At 42.7% G+C, this 18,094-nt stretch overlaps 3 protein-coding genes and 1 long non-coding RNA gene across 4 annotated transcripts in view; 3 read left to right on the forward strand and 1 right to left on the reverse strand.

Annotated features, from left to right (window-relative positions):
* Positions 1–3,261, reverse strand: part of tp53i13 (tumor protein p53 inducible protein 13) — an 8,788-nt gene extending 5,527 nt beyond the window's left edge. The window contains exons 1-6 of the mRNA XM_037119148.1: positions 2,680–3,261; positions 2,442–2,519; positions 2,120–2,155; positions 1,681–1,739; positions 1,349–1,427; positions 582–710 (exon numbers count right to left, since the gene is read on the reverse strand). Of these exons, the coding sequence (XP_036975043.1) occupies positions 582–710; positions 1,349–1,427; positions 1,681–1,739; positions 2,120–2,155; positions 2,442–2,519; positions 2,680–2,796 (498 nt within the window). The 5' untranslated portion in view covers positions 2,797–3,261. The remainder of the gene's footprint in view (positions 1–581; positions 711–1,348; positions 1,428–1,680; positions 1,740–2,119; positions 2,156–2,441; positions 2,520–2,679) is intronic.
* Positions 3,262–4,703: 1,442 nt separating this feature from the next.
* Positions 4,704–14,298, forward strand: LOC119030104 (suppressor protein SRP40-like). Its single transcript, XM_037117473.1, has 14 exons — positions 4,704–4,838; positions 5,446–5,552; positions 5,775–5,894; positions 6,314–6,421; positions 8,981–9,089; positions 9,487–9,530; positions 10,278–10,364; positions 10,556–10,642; positions 12,678–12,746; positions 12,896–12,946; positions 13,112–13,213; positions 13,312–13,386; positions 13,478–13,522; positions 13,634–14,298. Exons 1-14 carry the CDS (start codon positions 4,817–4,819, stop codon positions 14,018–14,020), a joined length of 1,413 nt encoding a protein of 470 aa, XP_036973368.1. The 5' UTR covers positions 4,704–4,816; the 3' UTR covers positions 14,021–14,298.
* Positions 10,879–11,719, forward strand: LOC119030111. The gene is made up of 3 exons (XR_005078169.1): positions 10,879–10,940; positions 11,476–11,524; positions 11,663–11,719. It is a non-coding gene; the product is annotated as an uncharacterized LOC119030111 (long non-coding RNA).
* An 859-nt stretch (positions 14,299–15,157) lies between the features above and the next one.
* Positions 15,158–17,889, forward strand: LOC119013718 (suppressor protein SRP40-like). Its single transcript, XM_037088532.1, has 4 exons — positions 15,158–15,307; positions 15,626–15,714; positions 16,145–16,435; positions 17,304–17,889. Exons 1-4 carry the CDS (start codon positions 15,286–15,288, stop codon positions 17,307–17,309), a joined length of 408 nt encoding a protein of 135 aa, XP_036944427.1. The 5' UTR covers positions 15,158–15,285; the 3' UTR covers positions 17,310–17,889.
* Positions 17,890–18,094: the final 205 nt, after the last annotated feature.

Here is an 18,094-nt window from a genome sequence, read left to right on the forward strand (position 1 = left end):
ATGATCTTCACACACTCAGAGGATTTATGTAGACAAAAGCAGAACAACTGTTGTCCTATTCTTTAATTTTGACAAGAAAAGATCATTGGTTATATTTCAGCTCAACAGTGCCAGTTCAAATAGCAACTTTCCAGAGCTATGCCTAAAGTTACACGTCTAAAGGCCTAAGAATTGTTGTGAGAGTGAGAGAGAGAGAGAGAGAGAGAGAGAGAGAGAGAGAGAGAGAGAGAGAGAGAGAGAGAGAGAGAGAGCACTTTTAGCATTTGTCATAGAGAAGGGTGAGATGAAGGATGTAAATTTGTTTTACATACGCAACCTCACCACTAGATGTCACTCATCCCTTGACACTGGACCTTTCAGATACGTGTAGTTTACTATTTACGGACACCTGATAAGCCTGGTCTAGCCCAGTCAATACCAAATAAGTCTATTTGTGAATAACTTCGATCTTCAGTTAAATTTCAATATAGTTCAACAAAGTGAACAGAACACAGCCTTAAAAGCTAACGGAATAATTCCAACTCTACTACGGCATGCTGCCTTTTGCGGGTCAGAGAAGAAAGATAAAGGGTTTGTCTCACCGTGTGGTTACTGAGCTGCAGATGTGGTGTAATGATGTAGTCCAGCAGGCAGGAACGTGCCAGGCCAGACAGAAGCAGACGCTCGTGGAGTGGAGCACAGGGATGGTAGAGCAGAACAGTGGCTGCATGCTGGAATATATACACACAGACAGACATACACATGTGACTATCAATCACACCGTTCAATTCCTCCCCAAAAATGGATGACACCCAGTAACTAAGAGCTTATAGCAATGTATTCTTGTGTTATATGTTAGGATTTTCAACTGTCAAAGATCCCTTAAGGGAAATGTCTGGTGTCCTTAAGTCATGGAAAAAAACAACTGAGAAGTATTGTGTTGATCCAGGAGGGATCCAAAGTCCATTCTGACGTGCAGTTCTTCCATTAAATCTCTGATAATCAACAAAATAAGCCCAAACAAGTAGAATGTGAGTATTGGCAGACTTCGTCAACTACAAACAATACATTGATAGTGTCCATAGTCTGATGCATGTCTATCTATGACCAACAAACTACCCCATGCGTTGGTTAACCCCGTTGCTCAGAACTATGGCATCTTGAGGAAAATGACTCTTTGCTATGCTGCCACATCAAACATTGTGAAGTTCTACCTTTCACAGAACAGCTGAAGATAGAAGATGTTATTATTAGTTCATTTTTGTTTTTGGTTTCCTATTGGTGTGACATGACGTCCAGGCAGATAAAGTGATTAAGTTGTTGTGACAGTGAAGACTGAGGCAGCACCATACTTAATGTTACGACTTACATGCAAGTTATTTAGCCACCGTTGAGGAGGACAGTACAAGTACTCGCCACTCTCTGCCCTTACTGGTCTGTATGCTCCACTGCAACACACACAAACACAGACACACATTCAAATGTCCTGAACGTCCCTTTTAAACATGACAAAAGTAATTTTCTTGATAGCTTTATTGCAGTATTGCAGTTATAAAGAAGAGAAACCCAGAATGTATGACAATAAAGACACTGCTGTTTGTTTTGTGACTGGAGGGGCCAATGTCCCATAAGTCATGGTTAGGGACAATCTAGTGACCTCTTTAGAGCATAATTATCATATTCCTGTCTTAACAGCCTTACCTGTTGGGAATGGTATGGGTGTAGGAAATAGATCTATCCATGCAGATCTGCCCAGCTGGCTGCAGCGAAAAGAAATCAGGTCATATTAGATTTTAATCAGCCATAGCTGGGTACTGCGTAAACGCCCAGTCTGAATCACCAAAGACAAACACTAAGTTAGCAGCTGTTGTGTCTTTGCAGACGTATAAGGAAGAAGTCTCAGTTAACTCAATCTCAGGCTGCAACTGATATGTTATAATACATCAGCAAACATTGTTGGGAACAGGGCATAGCTGTATGGCTCATTTCATGCATCAATGTTCAACGTGCTAAAATTGGATGCACTGCTGTGTGTTATCCCATTGTGCTTTGATGTTGAGGTCATTTGCTGCGTCAGTGTTTGAGGGTCAAAGGTTGGGGAGAACAGCGACATAAAGTTCCTGGCAGAGCGTTTACTCACCTCAGGATCATACACTGTGTCGATACTAGGAAGTATCTGCGGATAAGGGAGACAGTTGAGCACTGGTTAAACAGCTGATCGAGCAAACCTGAACAAGCCAAGAGCTTATTTACACTTATTTACACAGCTTATTTTTCTGGCAGTGCCAGATGTGCTGGCTTCTACACAAAACTGGCTTTTCCCATGATTGTTTCGTGTGCTTCCTGCCACCCAGTGTATTGTGGCACACCCCACCCACCAGCGCCAGTGAGGCCTGGGAGATCAATGTGTTGATGATGATGCAGATGATGATGATGATGATGTCTGTTGCATCCATAGTTACCTGAGTGGACTCTGGCCAGGGAGACACTGGACAGTTCAAATAAACAGCATCCGTTGGCAGGTCTCTACCTAAATAGAGCTTTCATACGCACGCACACACACACGCACACACACACACACACACACACACACACACACACACACACACACACACACAGGTCTAACATAACTGAACATAGGTTGTATCCATTAACTCCGGTGACACGCATACCACAACGAGTAACGGGTATTATAGTTACCTTTCCATTGTCACACACTGGCCGCAGAGACTCGGACACATCGCACCGACCCAGACTGACCCACAGCGCCGCCAGCACAGCCACTGTCAGCGGCTGGGACGTGGTTTCCCTCGGCATGGCGACAACCGGTCTTCAGCCGTTTAAGGGTGACCTGACCCACATCTGGCTAGTTGTCATAGCTTCCCTTCGCTCCCATAGCTAGCGACTGACAAAGAAATGACCTTTTATAATCCCAAAACACAAATATCGTTCGGCAAAGGTCCATAACAGCGGAGCGATGAGACCTGTGACAGGCAGTTCAAAAGGCTAGCAGTCGTTCCGCGGTGCTAATGCTAGCTAAAGTTAGCTACTTGTTGTGCATTTTGAGTCAAACTAAAGCGCCAGGCTCGCTCTTTTAACGCAGACAAATGTAAAGAAAAGTATTGTGCTCCTCCACAACTACTTCTCTAGTGTGTGATACACAGCGGTCAAGTTAGCTAGCGAACCACACTGTTGAAGAGATGAGGTTGCCCTTGTGAATTTCAAATTAAACTCATCGTATCATCTTGTATCAACTTTGTTGGCTTTATAAGATCTTGTATTTCTCTCTTGCACGTCAAAAGAGTTATTTGAGTAGTCAATACTATATTTTATTGTTGTTTGTTTGTTTTTTTTCTTTTTCATTCAAATGACAATATCTTTACTTTTATTTTGAGAATCAAATTCAATTTCCGGAAGTACGATGGCAATGACTCTCCGGTCGAACTTTACTGTTAAACTACGGAAGCAGCACAGGAACATAACATACAAAGTTTGACTTGTAGCGTACTACCCTGTGGTTTTAACTCTGACTTTCCTCTGGGAGGCGACACAATAGCATTAGATGATTTAAATCAGTGACAAACACTTCAAAAAACTTTTACTAAGGCTGTGTTTTTTTTTTTAATGATTTCGAGGCTTGCTCTGTGTGGCCATGGGTTTCTTCATGTTTCTGTGGCCTACGTATGCATTTTGATCTCACTGTACGTAGTTTTGACCAATTGATTATGGTCTGTTCGTGGTACTTGTCAGTTATTTTGTTTCTAGTATTCATGACTGAATAAACAGAAAAAAAAGAAGACGAAAAGAAGAAAAAATTTGCTCTTAAAGGACAACACAATTTCATACTGCCACCTTTCTAGTGTCAAACAGTGGTCCGGGTACCTTATTTCCCTCTGAGAACCGCTGTTTATTCTGTCATGAGGAAATGATTAGTTCCTGGTTTGAATTACCACCTCATTAATATTGTAAATATTAAAATCCTGAGTTTGAATTTCTCCTACACAATGCCCCTTTAAGAGCTAACACGTTTGTTCCCCTGGGGTATTGCAGCATTAGGTTTCACTTGCAGTGGGGACGCTGAGGACAAGCCCTCACCACTTTTTGAAATGACCAGTTTTGTCCCCAGTACTTTTTCTTTGTTAAGAATATGCCAAAAATAGCTTGTGCCAGGGAAAGTTAACTTTATTACATAAATTGTGATGTGTTATGTATTTTATTTCTTCCAGTTGTGGCTATCTACCCTCACCTCATATGACCTCCTTATTACATTGCATACATTACATTATCATAAAATGATAATTTCTGGTATTGTTATCAACTTGTTCTGTATAGAAGACCAGCTCACACAGACCTTGCAAATTGTCTACTATATCCTGTCACTGCAGGCAGTAAAACAGGCATTACCTGTTGGTACAGGCCAAACAGACACTCATGCTGGGTTGCCCAGGAGTCAGATGAGAGCCAGACAGTGTATCAATGTTGTTGCTTACAAAATAAAACAAATTGTGTAACAACAGATAAATAAACTTGATCAACCATTTCAATTCATTGTGTAATAAGGAACTAAATGAAGTATGAGGTTGACTCATCGAACACATGATGGATGCACGATCAGTAATAGCCAATATAGTCTTTTAAAGTAGATTTAATTTTGAAAGTGTGAAGGGAAGTCTCTGTGATTGTTGCCAACTTCACACTTCACGAGTTTCCACACCCATAAAACTCTCTAGCTCCACACTCTCCCTCTCTCACGCACACACCTACACCCTGTCAAAAGGGTGCACAGGTGAGTCTGTCAGAGGAGACTCGGGTCGCTGGACAGAGGAGAAGCCTGGACATGGAGTCCACCCTCCTCAAAGGTTTGCTCTTTTTTTCAATGTGATTTGTTCAGCAGTCTGCTTAGTTCATATTTGGATTAGTGAGGGTTTGATTCAAAGGCTCTTTATTTAATCAGCAGACAACAGTCCTTTCAGGAAGAAGCAGATGATCCATTAATTACAGTTTTACAGGCGTGTTTTCGTGACTTATATAGGTTCTTTTTTTTTTTGCACGAAACAAAGCATTTGTCTTTCTTCCTGACACTATTAAGGGTGTGGCACTGTTTTGAATTGTTGTGATAGTAAGGCAATTTGCTGGATTTATGGCCAAAGGGCACCAAAAGATTATTAATTTGCAAGCCTTAGTTCATTTATATGGCACTTTATGTGTGATTTTTTTTTTTTAAACTCATTTTGACCTGGTTATCCATTTGAGGAAGTGGCACAGTGAAGAGGTGTGGCCACACAATTCCTTCATTTGTTGTGACACAAACAGCTACAACAGCTGATCTTCTGTAAAATTTGTATATACTGGCAGCTCGTCAGCTGATGTTTTAGGATTCTAAATAATGATGAAAAGAAGAGATCAGAGCAATCGTATAATTGTGTGTGCCAGACATCTCTAACCCTGTGGCCCTGCACTGTGTAGCTCCAGGCGGAGCAGGTGCTGTGGCTGGCACTGGCGGCTTGCAGCCCCTTGAAGTGGCGGCAGGGCCTGTAGAGCTGGTGGAGGGAGACAAGAGTAAACCTGAACAGGTGAGCCGGAGACATGTTTAAAAGTAACACACAGAAAACACTTGAATAAAAGATGCATGGCGTATTATTTAAGAAACTTGATGTCTCTATTACTGATTGCTTGTAATTTCAAGAGACTAATGGAACAATGTTGCACGTTCAACACATCTCCAAATGCATTGAACTAACTGACTGGATTCCAAAGATAGGTAATCTCTGCCTCCTCTCTTTGTCTGCCGCCAGGAGCCGTACTCCTGTGACAGCTCTCTGTCCTCCTCGGACAGCGAGGACGAGGGTATAGGCAAGAAAGACAAGAAGAAGAAGAAGAAGAAGAAGCTGACGAAGAAGAAGAAGAAGAAGAAAGTACGTACCTCATAAAACCTTATATTCACCACTTGTGGAGGGTGAGGATGCACAGCGAGGGCTTCACTCAGCAACAACCAGTCAGGCAGGAGAGAGCTAGGAATGGTATTCATTTGTTTATAGTGCACATCAACTGTCACTCTTGCTCAAGGCATAGCTGGAATAGGCGTGTGTGGTTTTTGCGTGGAAACGGTGCTTGTTGCTCGCCTTTGTGTGACGCCGCGTTGCTTGAGGAGCCGCTCCCTTCATCCCTGCAATCTCCAAGCAGCTCGAACAAAGCCTCGCTCCACTGTGCTCGTACTGACTCATTCCAGCAGGCCTCTCATTTATCACTTTCACCGACAATGGAGGGTATAAATAAACCTGCTCACGGTGTAAACAGAGTTGAGCCATAACTAATTTCAATTCTTTCTCAACAGGATTCCAGCTCATCTTCCTCCTCATCCTCCTCCTCCTCCTCCTCGTCATCCTCCTCCTCCTCCTCCTCTTCCTCCTCCTCCAGCAGCTCTTCAGACAGTGACAGCGAGGTAAGTCGTGTCACAGGCTCTGCTCAAGGTTCCCAGAACATTGCTTCCATACAACTCCTGTCTTGCTCTAACATGTCACACACACCGGCTGCTGTCATCACACACCTTTCGGGACCACAGAGCCCCACCTGCCTGAGACTGACTCATCAGGGGGAAGATGTGGTCTTTGCATCTACCATTTTGCAAGGACTTGATGCACAGCTCTCAGTGTACTTTGGGTTAGAGACGGGCGCTCCTTTAAGGTACACTGTAGTAGAACCGTTTTGTTTATGTAAATCCGTCAGAAATCTGTCCTGCAGCATTGCTAAATTAAGTCCTTGGCCACAATCACAAACAATCAGCCCACATCATCAGCTCACAGGGGATTGACAGCCCCTTCCGACTATGTCCCAGCCTAAGGTGAGGATATTGTCAAAGCCAGCAAGACAGTCACACACACACACACACACGCACGCACACACACACACACACACAAATATGTAACTTTTCAGTTTAGTTCAGTGACCTTTAGCTTTAAGCAGCTATCGGTCACATGATGGCCTGTTGTCTTGCTCATTTCCTGTGTGTGTGGGAAGAAAATCAGGTGGTGCAGGAAGGGTGACATCTCAGACTCTTGCGAGGTTTCAGGACAAAAGACACAAACTGTGACACTTCATATTAACTACTTGCTAATAAGAATGTGTATTAGTCGCATTTTGTCACCATAAAGCCCTTATTACTGTCTCAATCTGTCATTTTCTACAACCACTGAATATTCCTAGACCAGGTTGATATTTAGCTTAGCCCATAGCTATCCTTAGGCTTCTCCCATTGCTCATAAGCCAGGACTAAAAGCTAAGAAGCAATTGCGTTCTAAGCCCCAGGTTAAGGAGAGCCTGGATTTAAGAATGTCTAGTGTGAAAAGTCCTAGTTTTACAGTAGTAATTGGGAGCTTATTGAGGGAAAAGTCTTAGTTGTGGACTTGCAGTGCAGCAAAAAGTGCTGAAGAGTCATACACTGCCAAAATGTTACTAAGTCAAAGGATTTACAGAATCATTTTTTTCTCTCTCTGATTACAGAGAAATATATCAAAAATGTCCAGAACACCTTCATGGATCTGTCTTCTTTATCCAGATCCACACAAAAAGTTATTGGGGTCTATTTTGGGCTGAGAGCCATCCTCCATCCTTTTGTAAAAAAAAAAAAATCCCTTCAGCATTTTTGTGTAATCCTGCTGACCACCCAACCAACCAACCAACTATAACCTGCATGAGTGAAAACATTACCTCTTAGTCGTGGATAATTAAAGAAAAGCAAAGTAAAAAGTAAAAATGTGCTACTTTAGCTCTGATACAGCATGTAATCTGCAAGGTAATGAGGAATTACAGTTATCAAATTAATACAGTGGAGTAAAAAGTACATTATTTGGCTCCAAAAGTAGTGGAAGTATAAATTACTTACCTAACTAAAGTACTTCAGTTACATCCCCTTACTGTGCACTGATAGCTTATAGAATGTAGTTGTGCAGAATACGGCATTGATATGTTCTTTATAATAACTACTAACAAGCCAATATGCAAAATAACATGCTTGCTAATAATCAGTGAGTTAATGGCAATCAGGTGTAGCTGAAGTGTTGTCACAGAAACAAAGCTGAATTTTTGCATTCCACAAATGTCTGACGCCCACTAGTTCACTGCTGATCAGCTAAAAAGATCACAAGAGCGAAAAGTTCCTCACAAGTGAGGAAGAAGTATTTGTGAACACCAGTGGAATGCATTTGGTGCTGCGCTCTAGGTAGAGGCCCTGATGTCCTGGATCTGAGGGCTGGCAGTGTATCTGACAGGGCAGGGACACACCCAGTAACAGTGTGTGAAACTCCTGCTTTATCCAACACAACAGGTCATTGCAATAAAGTCACTGTTTGACCTGTGGAGCTTTGTTTGGAATGGGACCACACCCACACACTATAAATGCTGTGTCGCTAAACGTGTGCATATTAAAGGGCAGCAGGGAGAGACTTTAATGATAGGCTCATTAGATCCAGGTAATAGGGAGATGTACTTTACATGCATCAGAAAATGAAGCAATAATAATACCGTAAAGGCAAAAATGGCTCCAACATTCAGTAACTGGTTAATGGACTTGCATTTCTGTGGCGCTTTTCCAGTTTACTGACCACTCAGAGCGCTTTACGACACTGCTCAGATTCACCCGTTCACACACACATGCCATCACATGCCCTGCCATCCATGGCGCCAACTGCTCATCAGGAGCAATGTGGGGCTCAGTATCTTGCAACACGTAGCTGGGGGGAGCCGGGGGATTTCAACCAGTGACCTGGTACCATGCATATAATGAGTGATGATGTGTTGGTTTTGGCTGCATGTCCACGGTAGGTGTGGGTGTGTCTTATCGTACTCTTGTGTAAACAAAAAATTCTTGATGTATGACTACACAGGTGACACCCAACGCTGATATTAGACATTTGATCTTTTTTTTATATTATCCCAGCTCACTTTGCAAACAGGCTTCATGCTCAGGAATACGCGTGTTAAACTCTCTGAAAATGTCTTGCAGGATGACAAGAAAAAGAAGAAGAAGAAGGAGAAGGAGAAAAAGGATACAAAGGATAAAAAGGGTGCGCTGAAAGAATATGTCTATGACAGTTCCATCATCTCTCTGGCTGGTAAGTGAAACGCAGCTTATCTCATATGAGCTGTGAAACTGTTTCGAGATGTTTTTGGATGGCTGTTGATATTAAGCCTCGCAGAGTTAATGCATGTCGACGCTCTGTGCATTCTCTCCTTTACAAGAGAATTCGTTCTGCGAGCTTTCTAACGTTCTTTGTAAGGAGTTGCTTTTCATCTTGCCCGCAGCTCCTGAAAGCCTCATCACCCAGATTTGGATTTCTTTGACTTGACTTGAGCTGAGGTGGCTGGTTTGTGTGAATAGGGTTGACGGAATCGCGCAAAACTACTAGATCACAGAGCCACTTCTCAGCTTATAATGCATGTCGCTATTTTTTTTTTCTTTTCCATCAATCAGACAAGTTCTTTACATTGTAATGCCCTAAATGTTCCCAGGTCCCGACGGCCAAACGGAGCAGCAGCTTGACGAGGGTCTGAAGGTGAGCCATGTCAGAGAGGACTCAAGCAAGCGCCCATTTGAATAACGAAGATGTTGAGCTTGTCATTCTGTCAGGTTGGGGGAAAAAGGGAAAAGGTGGACCCAAACGCAGTAGACACGGGAGGCAAAGATGGGGATAAACAAATGGCGAGCTTTAATTAAAGCTGAATACAAAAATCAAAAGCGGAAAAAAAGTAGCAACTAAGAACAAGTCAAAGTAGCAAAGCAAAAAAAATACAAAGTTCAAATCAATGTCAAAGTACAAAATCAAACAGAACAAAATACAAAATAAATCCAAAACCTACCAAACAGGATCATGAGCAAGAATCAGGAGCAAGGATCAGACAGAGAACATAAGACAGAATACAATGACCAGACAAAGAGTGAGGGGAAACACAGAGACTAAATACACAGACACTAATGACATGACGAGGCACAGGTGAGGAGAGAGGAGGAAGGAAGCCAGGTGAGATAATGAGGGGGAGGAGCACAGAGGAGCAGACCAGGAGGGAACAAGACAACAGACAGAGGGAGCCAGAGGGGAGAACATGAGAGAAACCTAAAGGACACATGAGGGCATGGAAAAATCAAACACATGACACACAAGACAAGGAAAAAACACAACACAAGACATGATACCAAGATGTAAATCATAAACAAGAACCCAAAAACCAAATACAAAGACAAACACAAACAGGAGTCATGACACATTCTAGGGTTGTTGTTTTGTTTCCTCTTCATTCCTCAGGGATTCAACTCATCGGATGACGAGGGTGACAAGAAAAAAGAGAAGAAGAAGAAGAAGGACAAGAAAAAGAAGAAGAAGAAGAAGAAGGTATGTAGAAATTCCCCATAATACATAATACAGCAATAACTGTTTATTGGACCAGCACTTGTCATTTAATCATACATTTGAAGGAAAAAGATGAAACATCCATATCTGAATCACTCTTTGATCCTTTATGTCACTGAATATCACAGATGTTTTATTCATGTGGAGTGTCTGCTGTACTTCCTCCGTCACAGGATTCATCCTCATCCTCATCTGACAGTTCTTCCTCCGACAGCGAGGATGAAAAGAAGAAGAAAAAGAAGAAGAAGAAGAAGAAGAAGAAGAAGAAGAAGAAGAAGAAGAAGAAGAAGAAGGTACAATTTTGATTTTAAAAAAAGTTGTCTCTTTGATATGATGAAGTTACGATATTGCGAATACTCTCTGATCCGTCTGCTCCGCCTCTGCGCAAACGCAAGCGATCGAAGTTTGATACGTCAACCGCTTTCCGTTCCTTCGCAGGACTCCAGCTCCTCTTCCTCAGAGAGCTCCTCCTCTTCATCATCCTCTTCTGACAGCGAGGACGACAAGAAAAAGAAGAAAAAGGACAAGAAGAAGAAGAAGAAGAAGGACAAGAAAAAGGTAAAGCAACGTGGAGCCTCATGAACAATTACATTTGCTTCTTGCCAGTGACATGGTCTGTAATACACGGCTTGTGTGGCTGACTGAGCAACTCCTCCCCCATTGCTGGAACAATGGCAAACTGATTCTTCTTAAAGGCTTATAGTTTTTTGGTACACAGGAGGCCAAGTTTTTGCTACCTTGCTTAAGTATGAGGAATACATGAACTTTGTGCACCAGATTCCCCAACAGTACACACCTTCTGAGTTGTTAACTGTAGGCTCTGCAGCTGTCGGGGCCTGTTTTCGGGAATGCTGTGAAAAACACACACAGTTGCCGCACTGGCTTAACACCTCACCTCATATTTTATCAGCCGTATTCAAATCGCCTTCCACTGCACGGACAACAAATGGGTCCGTACGCTCAGATCTGTTTACCGTCCATCAACGAGCGAATGTGTCTTTGTTGCGCGCTCGCTCACATCTCCGCATTGTTTCAGTGCGCGGTGTAAACAGCAAGCCTGAGCTTGACCGTGTACATGTGCTTTTTTTTACAGGATGGTGAGCAGAGTGAGGTCAGCAGTTCCACTGCTCTCTCAGCAGCGGGTGAGTGTGACTGATTAGTGGCTGAAAAAGACAGAATAACCAGAACCGCAAGTGGAAATCAGAACAAATACACAAATGCCACTGCAGCCAAAGCTGTCCATGAGTTTGAGGCAGTGTTGCTGGGCTTCTTCTCTGCAGATGGTGAGAAAGCAGGACCCAGTGCAGATGGAGACAAAAAGGAAGGTGCTGACAAGGTGAGGTCCTCGCACATCTTGCACGCGTGCCACCATGTCTGTATTTGCACAAACGCACAGGCAATCATTGACTTCTGTTATTGTGACAGGCAAAGAAAAAAGAGCCTAAAGCGACAGAAGAAGGCAATCTGTCCTCTGCGCTGGCTGGTACGTGCTCTGCTCTCGCTCACAGGTCAAGTTACAGGCTGTTGTTTCGGGTGTAATGTTGTTTTCTGTCCAGCAGGAGGAGCAAAGGCATCCCCTGACGGCAACCTGAGCGACGATGAGGGAGAAGGAGGGAAGGAGAAGGACAAGGAGAAGAAGATGAAGAAAAAGAAGAAGAAGGAGAAGGTAATCAGGCTGTGTTACCATGCGCCGATGCAGCACGTTCCTGAGTCATACATCAAGACTCACATTGATATTATGAAACAAACTTTTTCGTGTTTTGCAACAGGATGCTGGCTCTTCTTCAGACAGCGATGATGACAAAAAAGACAAGAAGAAGAAAAAGAAAAAGAAGAAGGAGAAGAAAAAGGTCAACAAAGAGTTTCACATCCATGTTTGTGTTAACTTTGCATCATGCGAATAAAAAAAAAAACATGCAAATTTAATTAGTGGTGGACAGAAAATGTAGTTTAAGTCTGTTTCCAAGCAGCTGAACTGAGACTTGATTTGATCCACAGGACTCCTCCAGCTCCTCGTCTTCATCGTCTGATAGCTCCTCCTCAGACAGCGAGGATGACAAGAAGAAGAAGAAAAAAAAGAAGAAGGTGAAGAAGGCGAATAAGGTTTGCGTAGTTCTCTCTCTACAGGATGCCAGCTCTTCTTCCTCCTCTGACAGCGATGATGACAAGAAGAAGAAGAAAAAGAAGAAGAAGAAAAAGAAGAAGAAGAAGGTAAAGCAGATGCAAGAATTCTTAAAATGGACGGATTAAAAATGAAATAAAAAGAGATTAATTGAATTAAATAATTTCCAGAAGTCCAGCTCCTCTGATGATAGCTCCTCTTCTTCCTCATCCTCCTCTTCTTCTGATAGTGATGACGATAAGGTGAGATCACACACACACACACACACACACACACACACACACACACACACACACACACACACACACAATGTCCTCACCCAAGTGTACAAAGTTTGCAGAGGTGAGCAGCTGCAAAATTCATCACAAGTGCATGTGTTTTCATACTTCAGAAAAAGAAGAAGAAGAAGAAAGATAAGAAGAAGAAGAAAAAGAAGAAGAAGGTGAGAATGTCTGATCCTTTTTTTCCATGCCATTCTTTTGGTTGATTATAAACGTAATCAGCCGGAAAGCTTCAAAAAGGTTTCTGGAAAACCAAAGATGTCTGCAAAAAGGTCAAACGACTTTAAGAATGAATGTGTATTATCTTTATTTCTCTTTCTGTCCAGGATTCTTCTGACTCCTCCAGCGACTCTTCTAGTGATGACAAGAAGAAGAAAAAGAAGAAGAAAAAGGACAAGAAGAAGAAGAAAAAGAAGGACAAAAAGAAGGTAATGTGGGGTGCGATGAATGTGAAATATATCTGTGCTTCTTTTTGTCTCACAAAAACATAGATAACTGGAGTGTTGCGTGCTTTGTATTTGAGCAGGACTCAAGCTCGTGTTCATCTGATAGCGACAAGGAAAATAAAAAGGACAAGAAGGACAAGAAGAAGAAGGAAAAGGTAAATACTTGTAAAATGTTAATATCATCAGATTATGGCTCGAGTGATGTTGAAATGAGTGAATCTCATTGGTCCTTTTGTGGGATTTCAGGATTCAGGCTCATCAGTTAGTGAAGCTGACAAAAAGAAAAAGACTGTAAGTTTGCTCTTATGTGGAAAAGATAACGGCCACCATGAATCTTCTTCACAGGCTGTCTAAGGTTTTCATTTGTCCTTCATGTGGGATGTGGCATTTTTTTATTTCCAGGAAGGCCCTGATGGTGAGCAAAGCAGCAAGCCAAAAACGGAGATGTCCGGCTCAGGTGATGGCGGGTTTTCAGCTCTCAGTGGCAGCGGCTCTAAGCCGGGTGGTGCTCCTTCTGTCTCCTTCACTCCGCTCCCCTCCAAACCCATCGTAAAGCTGGATCCTCAGAGTCCTCCAGCTCCAGCTCCAGCTACCGTTCCAGCTCAATCGTCCAATCCCTCTGCCTCCAGCACCTTACTGAGCTATGGAGACAGGGCCATCCGCAGACCTCCCAGCCCCATGGAAGCCCTCATGGGGAGCCCAAGGAAGCAGGGAGACGGAGGGACCCGATCTAGTTCCATACTGACCAGTAGTGACCTGCTGAGAGGCCCCAAGCCTTACTCACAATGAGATGTCAGGATCAAAAAAAGATGTTGCTGATGATAAGAGATGCTGTAATTCTGCTCTCAGTGCTGTGACATTGTGCACCGAAAATCTTATGAGTCATCATGCAAAATAAAAGCAGATGTTTCAAATTCAAGTTGAGAAAGATTACTCTACAGTGAATAATAATGATTTTACATGCTTTGATTTGAATTGGTTTGATTTGAAAAGGACATTTGTGGTGAAAATGTCAATTCACAATCACATGAAATGCTTGCTTTGAAAAATAAAACAATATGATCTGATTGGTTTTGTTCCTCTCATTGTTACTGTCGTTCCTATATTGATCATTTAGCTTAAATTGATATTGTTGATAGTAGGCTTTCACAATACAGTCAATACAGTCTTCAGGATCACTATTTTTGATTTTTGTTTAAGTTTGTTTTTAAGTTTTTTAAATGACTTGGCACCTTCTTATTTAACTGAGCTTCTACATAATCATTCTCCAGTCAAAGCTCTGAGGTCATAATATTAAATGGTTCTGAATGTTCCCAGAGCCAAACTCAACAGTAGAGGTGACCAAGCATTTTCAATGGCAGCTCCTAAACAATGGAACAGTTTGCCTTTGCAAATAAAAACTGCTGGGACCACCGAAAATTCAAGTTGAGAAAGGTTACCCTACAATGAATGATAGTGATTTTACATGCTTTGATTTGAATTTTGAGTTGAATTGCTAAGAAAAAAGAACAATTGTGGCGAAAATGTAAATTCTCAACCACAAGTAATAAGACAAGATGCTTGCTTTGAAAAATAAAACATCATGATTTGATTTGTCTTGTTATATTGTTACTGGTGTTCCTATATTAATAACTTAGTGTAGAATTACACTAAATTCCTTTCAGGACTATCACACCAACTTCTAAAACAATCCTGAAAGTTCTTTTGTCGGAAACAGGTTGAAATGACCCAGCCGTAGACTTATTCACTTTTTTTTCATGATAGCGATGTTTTGAGATGCAAAACACAATGTGATCGTCGTGCTTCAATTATTAAAATCAGCATACTATGACCAGCTTTCATTAAAATGCTTCTCTACGCAATAGCTCGTATTTCGTTGCATTCCCTGCACTTCCTTGAACGCAGCACATCTAAATGACTTGACACACACGTTTAACCCGGAGAGGGCGTGTTTAGGGGGCGTGGTTAGGTCACGTGTTGTAGGTGCGGTCCAGGTTTCCCTGTTCGTGTGAGCGCGTCTTGGACAGACTTGTTTGGGAAAGTGGACGACGAAGATGGATTTTGATCTGTCCGCAGGTAGGCTGTTTACAGTGACTGTGTTCGGTGTGATTACCGTGAATATTTATGTCCGATATGTCGGCGGGGTCTGTTGAGGGCTGCTGCATTCTGGGACAGCTGTTGCACCTGGCAGCGCTTTAATATCCAGTGTATGCTCGATGTGCCAACAGAGATGCGTTTACATGTCTCTGCGCAGCTGTTGTGCAAAGGGGGGGTCGTCGTTTTGTAACTCAGATTCTCGGTGACAGTCACTTTGATTATTATATCACCTTCATTCTGACCTCACAGGTAAACTTCTAACCTGCTCACTGTTGGTCTGTTTTTGCATATGTGCAGCTATGAGTGATGAGCCGGAGCTGAAGAAGGAGGAGGCTGAGAAGAACGAGTTTAGCTGGCCATGGGGCAAGGATAAGGATAAGGACAAGGTAGGAGCCTCCAACATGTGCTCATGTGGTTGATCAAAGCTTTTCCAAGTGAGGAGAATTTTGGTACCGAATCTTTTGCGGTATGAGTCTAGTGGTTTCTGACCAACTTGGCCAAGTGGCTCTTGCCGAGGGCAGATTCCAAAACTGGTATTTCTTCTCCGAGCCGCTGAATATTCCCAGCCAGCCAGCCAGGTCGTGGTACATCTAAGTGCTATGCAGAAGCAACTGGGCTTGCTTGCTTGTTGTTGTCGCTGCTTCCTCTCTGGTAAACCTGCTTCATCTGGGCCCTTCTGGTGCCACCCGTCGGGCACAGTACAATTCTTACTCTGCCTCCATCAATTATGATTTCCAGAGCCCAAATCAATCCTTAAGACTCAAGCTACACAAATCAGTGATTCATTCAAAGTCAACTTTTGCCATTTTCTTTCAGGGAGACTCCAAGAGCAAGTCCGACAGTAAGGACAAGTCCGACAGTAAGGACAAGTCCGACAGTAAGGACAAGTCCGGCAGTAAGGACAAGTCCGGCAGTAAGGACAAGTCTGGCAGTAAGGACAAGTCCGGCAGTAAGGACAAGTCTGGCAGTAAGGACAAGTCCAGCAGCAAGAAGTCTGACAAAAAGTCAAAGGACGGTGATGGCAAGAAGAAGGAAAAGAAGAAGTCAGAACACAAAGATGGAGATAAAACCTCGTCATCCTCATCTTCCTCCTCCAGCAGCGATGAGGTAGAGATCTCTCATCTCATTAAATGTTTCATGTAAAATGCCTTTACTCTTGTCATCTAGGCCTCGCTGTGTCGGATATTTGTCGCATCAAACAACCGCGGACCGACTTGAACCACCACACCCCCCCCAGGGCTCAGTTTGTGGGTGTGTTCGCACGCCACCCTGTTCTAGCTCATAGTTCTCGAGAGTGTTTTGATAGAAGAATGCAACAAAAAGCAGCCCGACAGGTAATATACCTGTCACACCTCATCTCAAGGGTTGGGTGCGTGCATGGAAACATCCACAACAGGTCTGACCAGCAGCACCAGGTTTAATCACATCTGACATCAGTGTGTGTGTGTGTGTGTGTGTGGTTGTGTGTATGTGTGTACACTGCTGTCACCTTAAGTTCGCACTGTTGTCTAGTGACTCATCTGCTCGTTTTTATCTTGTAGCTTTTCAACCCGCGGCCAAGCTCAGATAAGCTTTTACTGTCTTATCACACTTAGACTGAATTCCTTTCACTTTGTTGCAGTGTTGTTGTGCATTCAGAGGAAACGGAGCAACATGTTGGTCACATTAGCGTGAACAACAGGTTTTTTCCATGCAAATGAGCAAAGCAAGCGAGGAAGGCAACAAGCCCAGGGTGGGAGCAAAGGGAAACAGGTCAGATAGGGGAGTCATAGAGAGCTGTTGTCTAAAGGAAGCTAACATGTTGTTCTCCAGCATCCCTGCCCCTAAAAAATTATTAAGGTGCTTGTTACAGCTCATGCTGCTGTCACAAAGACTCATACGTTAAAGATAGCAGGGAGCTGCGGCACTCAAGATGTGCTTTAATAAATCATGTTTCCTTTCTGCACTTACAGTATTGTCCTTTTTGTCATTTCAGGACTGACGCTTCCTTCGGGACCGGCCTGCTCTGTTAGATTCTTGTGATCCTGTCTATCGACAAAGCCTGTGTGTGCGTGTGGTGTTGATATAGCAGTGGTGCAAAACTTCTCTTCCTGTCCTGACATACTGGTCAATGTGTAAACAAATCTGCTGACTTGCTAGGGTAAAAGTAAATGTTCTGACTACAAACAAAATGACTGCAGGATTGTTTTTTTCTTTCTTTTTTTTTTTTTTTGTTGGGTAAAGTGTGTTTTCTTCGCCACAAGATGGCAGTGTTATCTGTGTTTGTGTTGAGTCAGTTTGTGGTCGAAGTAGAGAAGGTCAATATTTATACTTAAAGGATACCAAATAACATAGACACTGTTATTTTTGTTTGTCAGTGATTTTCATAAGTTGTGTGGACATGACAGAAATGGATGCATCTTCAGTTTCAAAAAAGATGGATTGAATTAATTCTGTATGATTTAGTCACTTGATACGGGTCAAATAAGTGTCAAATTGCTCTTTTGGGCTGAATCTGTTCCAAGTTTTAGAAAGCCCCAGGCTTCAGTGAATATTAAATGGCTGCAGAAAGCCTCATTTGACCTGAGTTGACACTGGCTGAGAGTATCATCGGACCAAAGGTGACTGTGGGTCCTTTACCAGTACAAGTATCAATAAAAATTCACTAGTTACATACAAGAGCTCTGCATTTATCAGTGGCTGATGAAACTAACCGAGTACATTTGCTCGAGTGCTGTACTTGGGAACATTTTTGAGTTACTCGTACTTTACTTTAGTATTTCCATG

Source organism: Acanthopagrus latus, chromosome 2 (genome assembly GCF_904848185.1).
Source record: "Acanthopagrus latus isolate v.2019 chromosome 2, fAcaLat1.1, whole genome shotgun sequence".
NCBI lineage: Eukaryota > Metazoa > Chordata > Actinopteri > Spariformes > Sparidae > Acanthopagrus > Acanthopagrus latus.

Bases quoted from the DNA above. Each gene is read 5' to 3' on its own strand.
- LOC119030104 (XM_037117473.1), top strand. From the start codon at position 4,817: ATGGAGTCCACCCTCCTCAAAG. The intron at 9,531-10,277 runs GTGAGCCATGTC...TTCATTCCTCAG, and splicing joins AGCTTGACGAGGGTCTGAAG to GGATTCAACTCATCGGATGA. The intron at 10,365-10,555 runs GTATGTAGAAAT...CCTCCGTCACAG, and splicing joins AGAAGAAGAAGAAGAAGAAG to GATTCATCCTCATCCTCATC.
- LOC119013718 (XM_037088532.1), top strand. From the start codon at position 15,286: ATGGATTTTGATCTGTCCGCAG. The intron at 15,308-15,625 runs GTAGGCTGTTTA...GCATATGTGCAG, and splicing joins GGATTTTGATCTGTCCGCAG to CTATGAGTGATGAGCCGGAG. The intron at 15,715-16,144 runs GTAGGAGCCTCC...ATTTTCTTTCAG, and splicing joins AGGATAAGGATAAGGACAAG to GGAGACTCCAAGAGCAAGTC.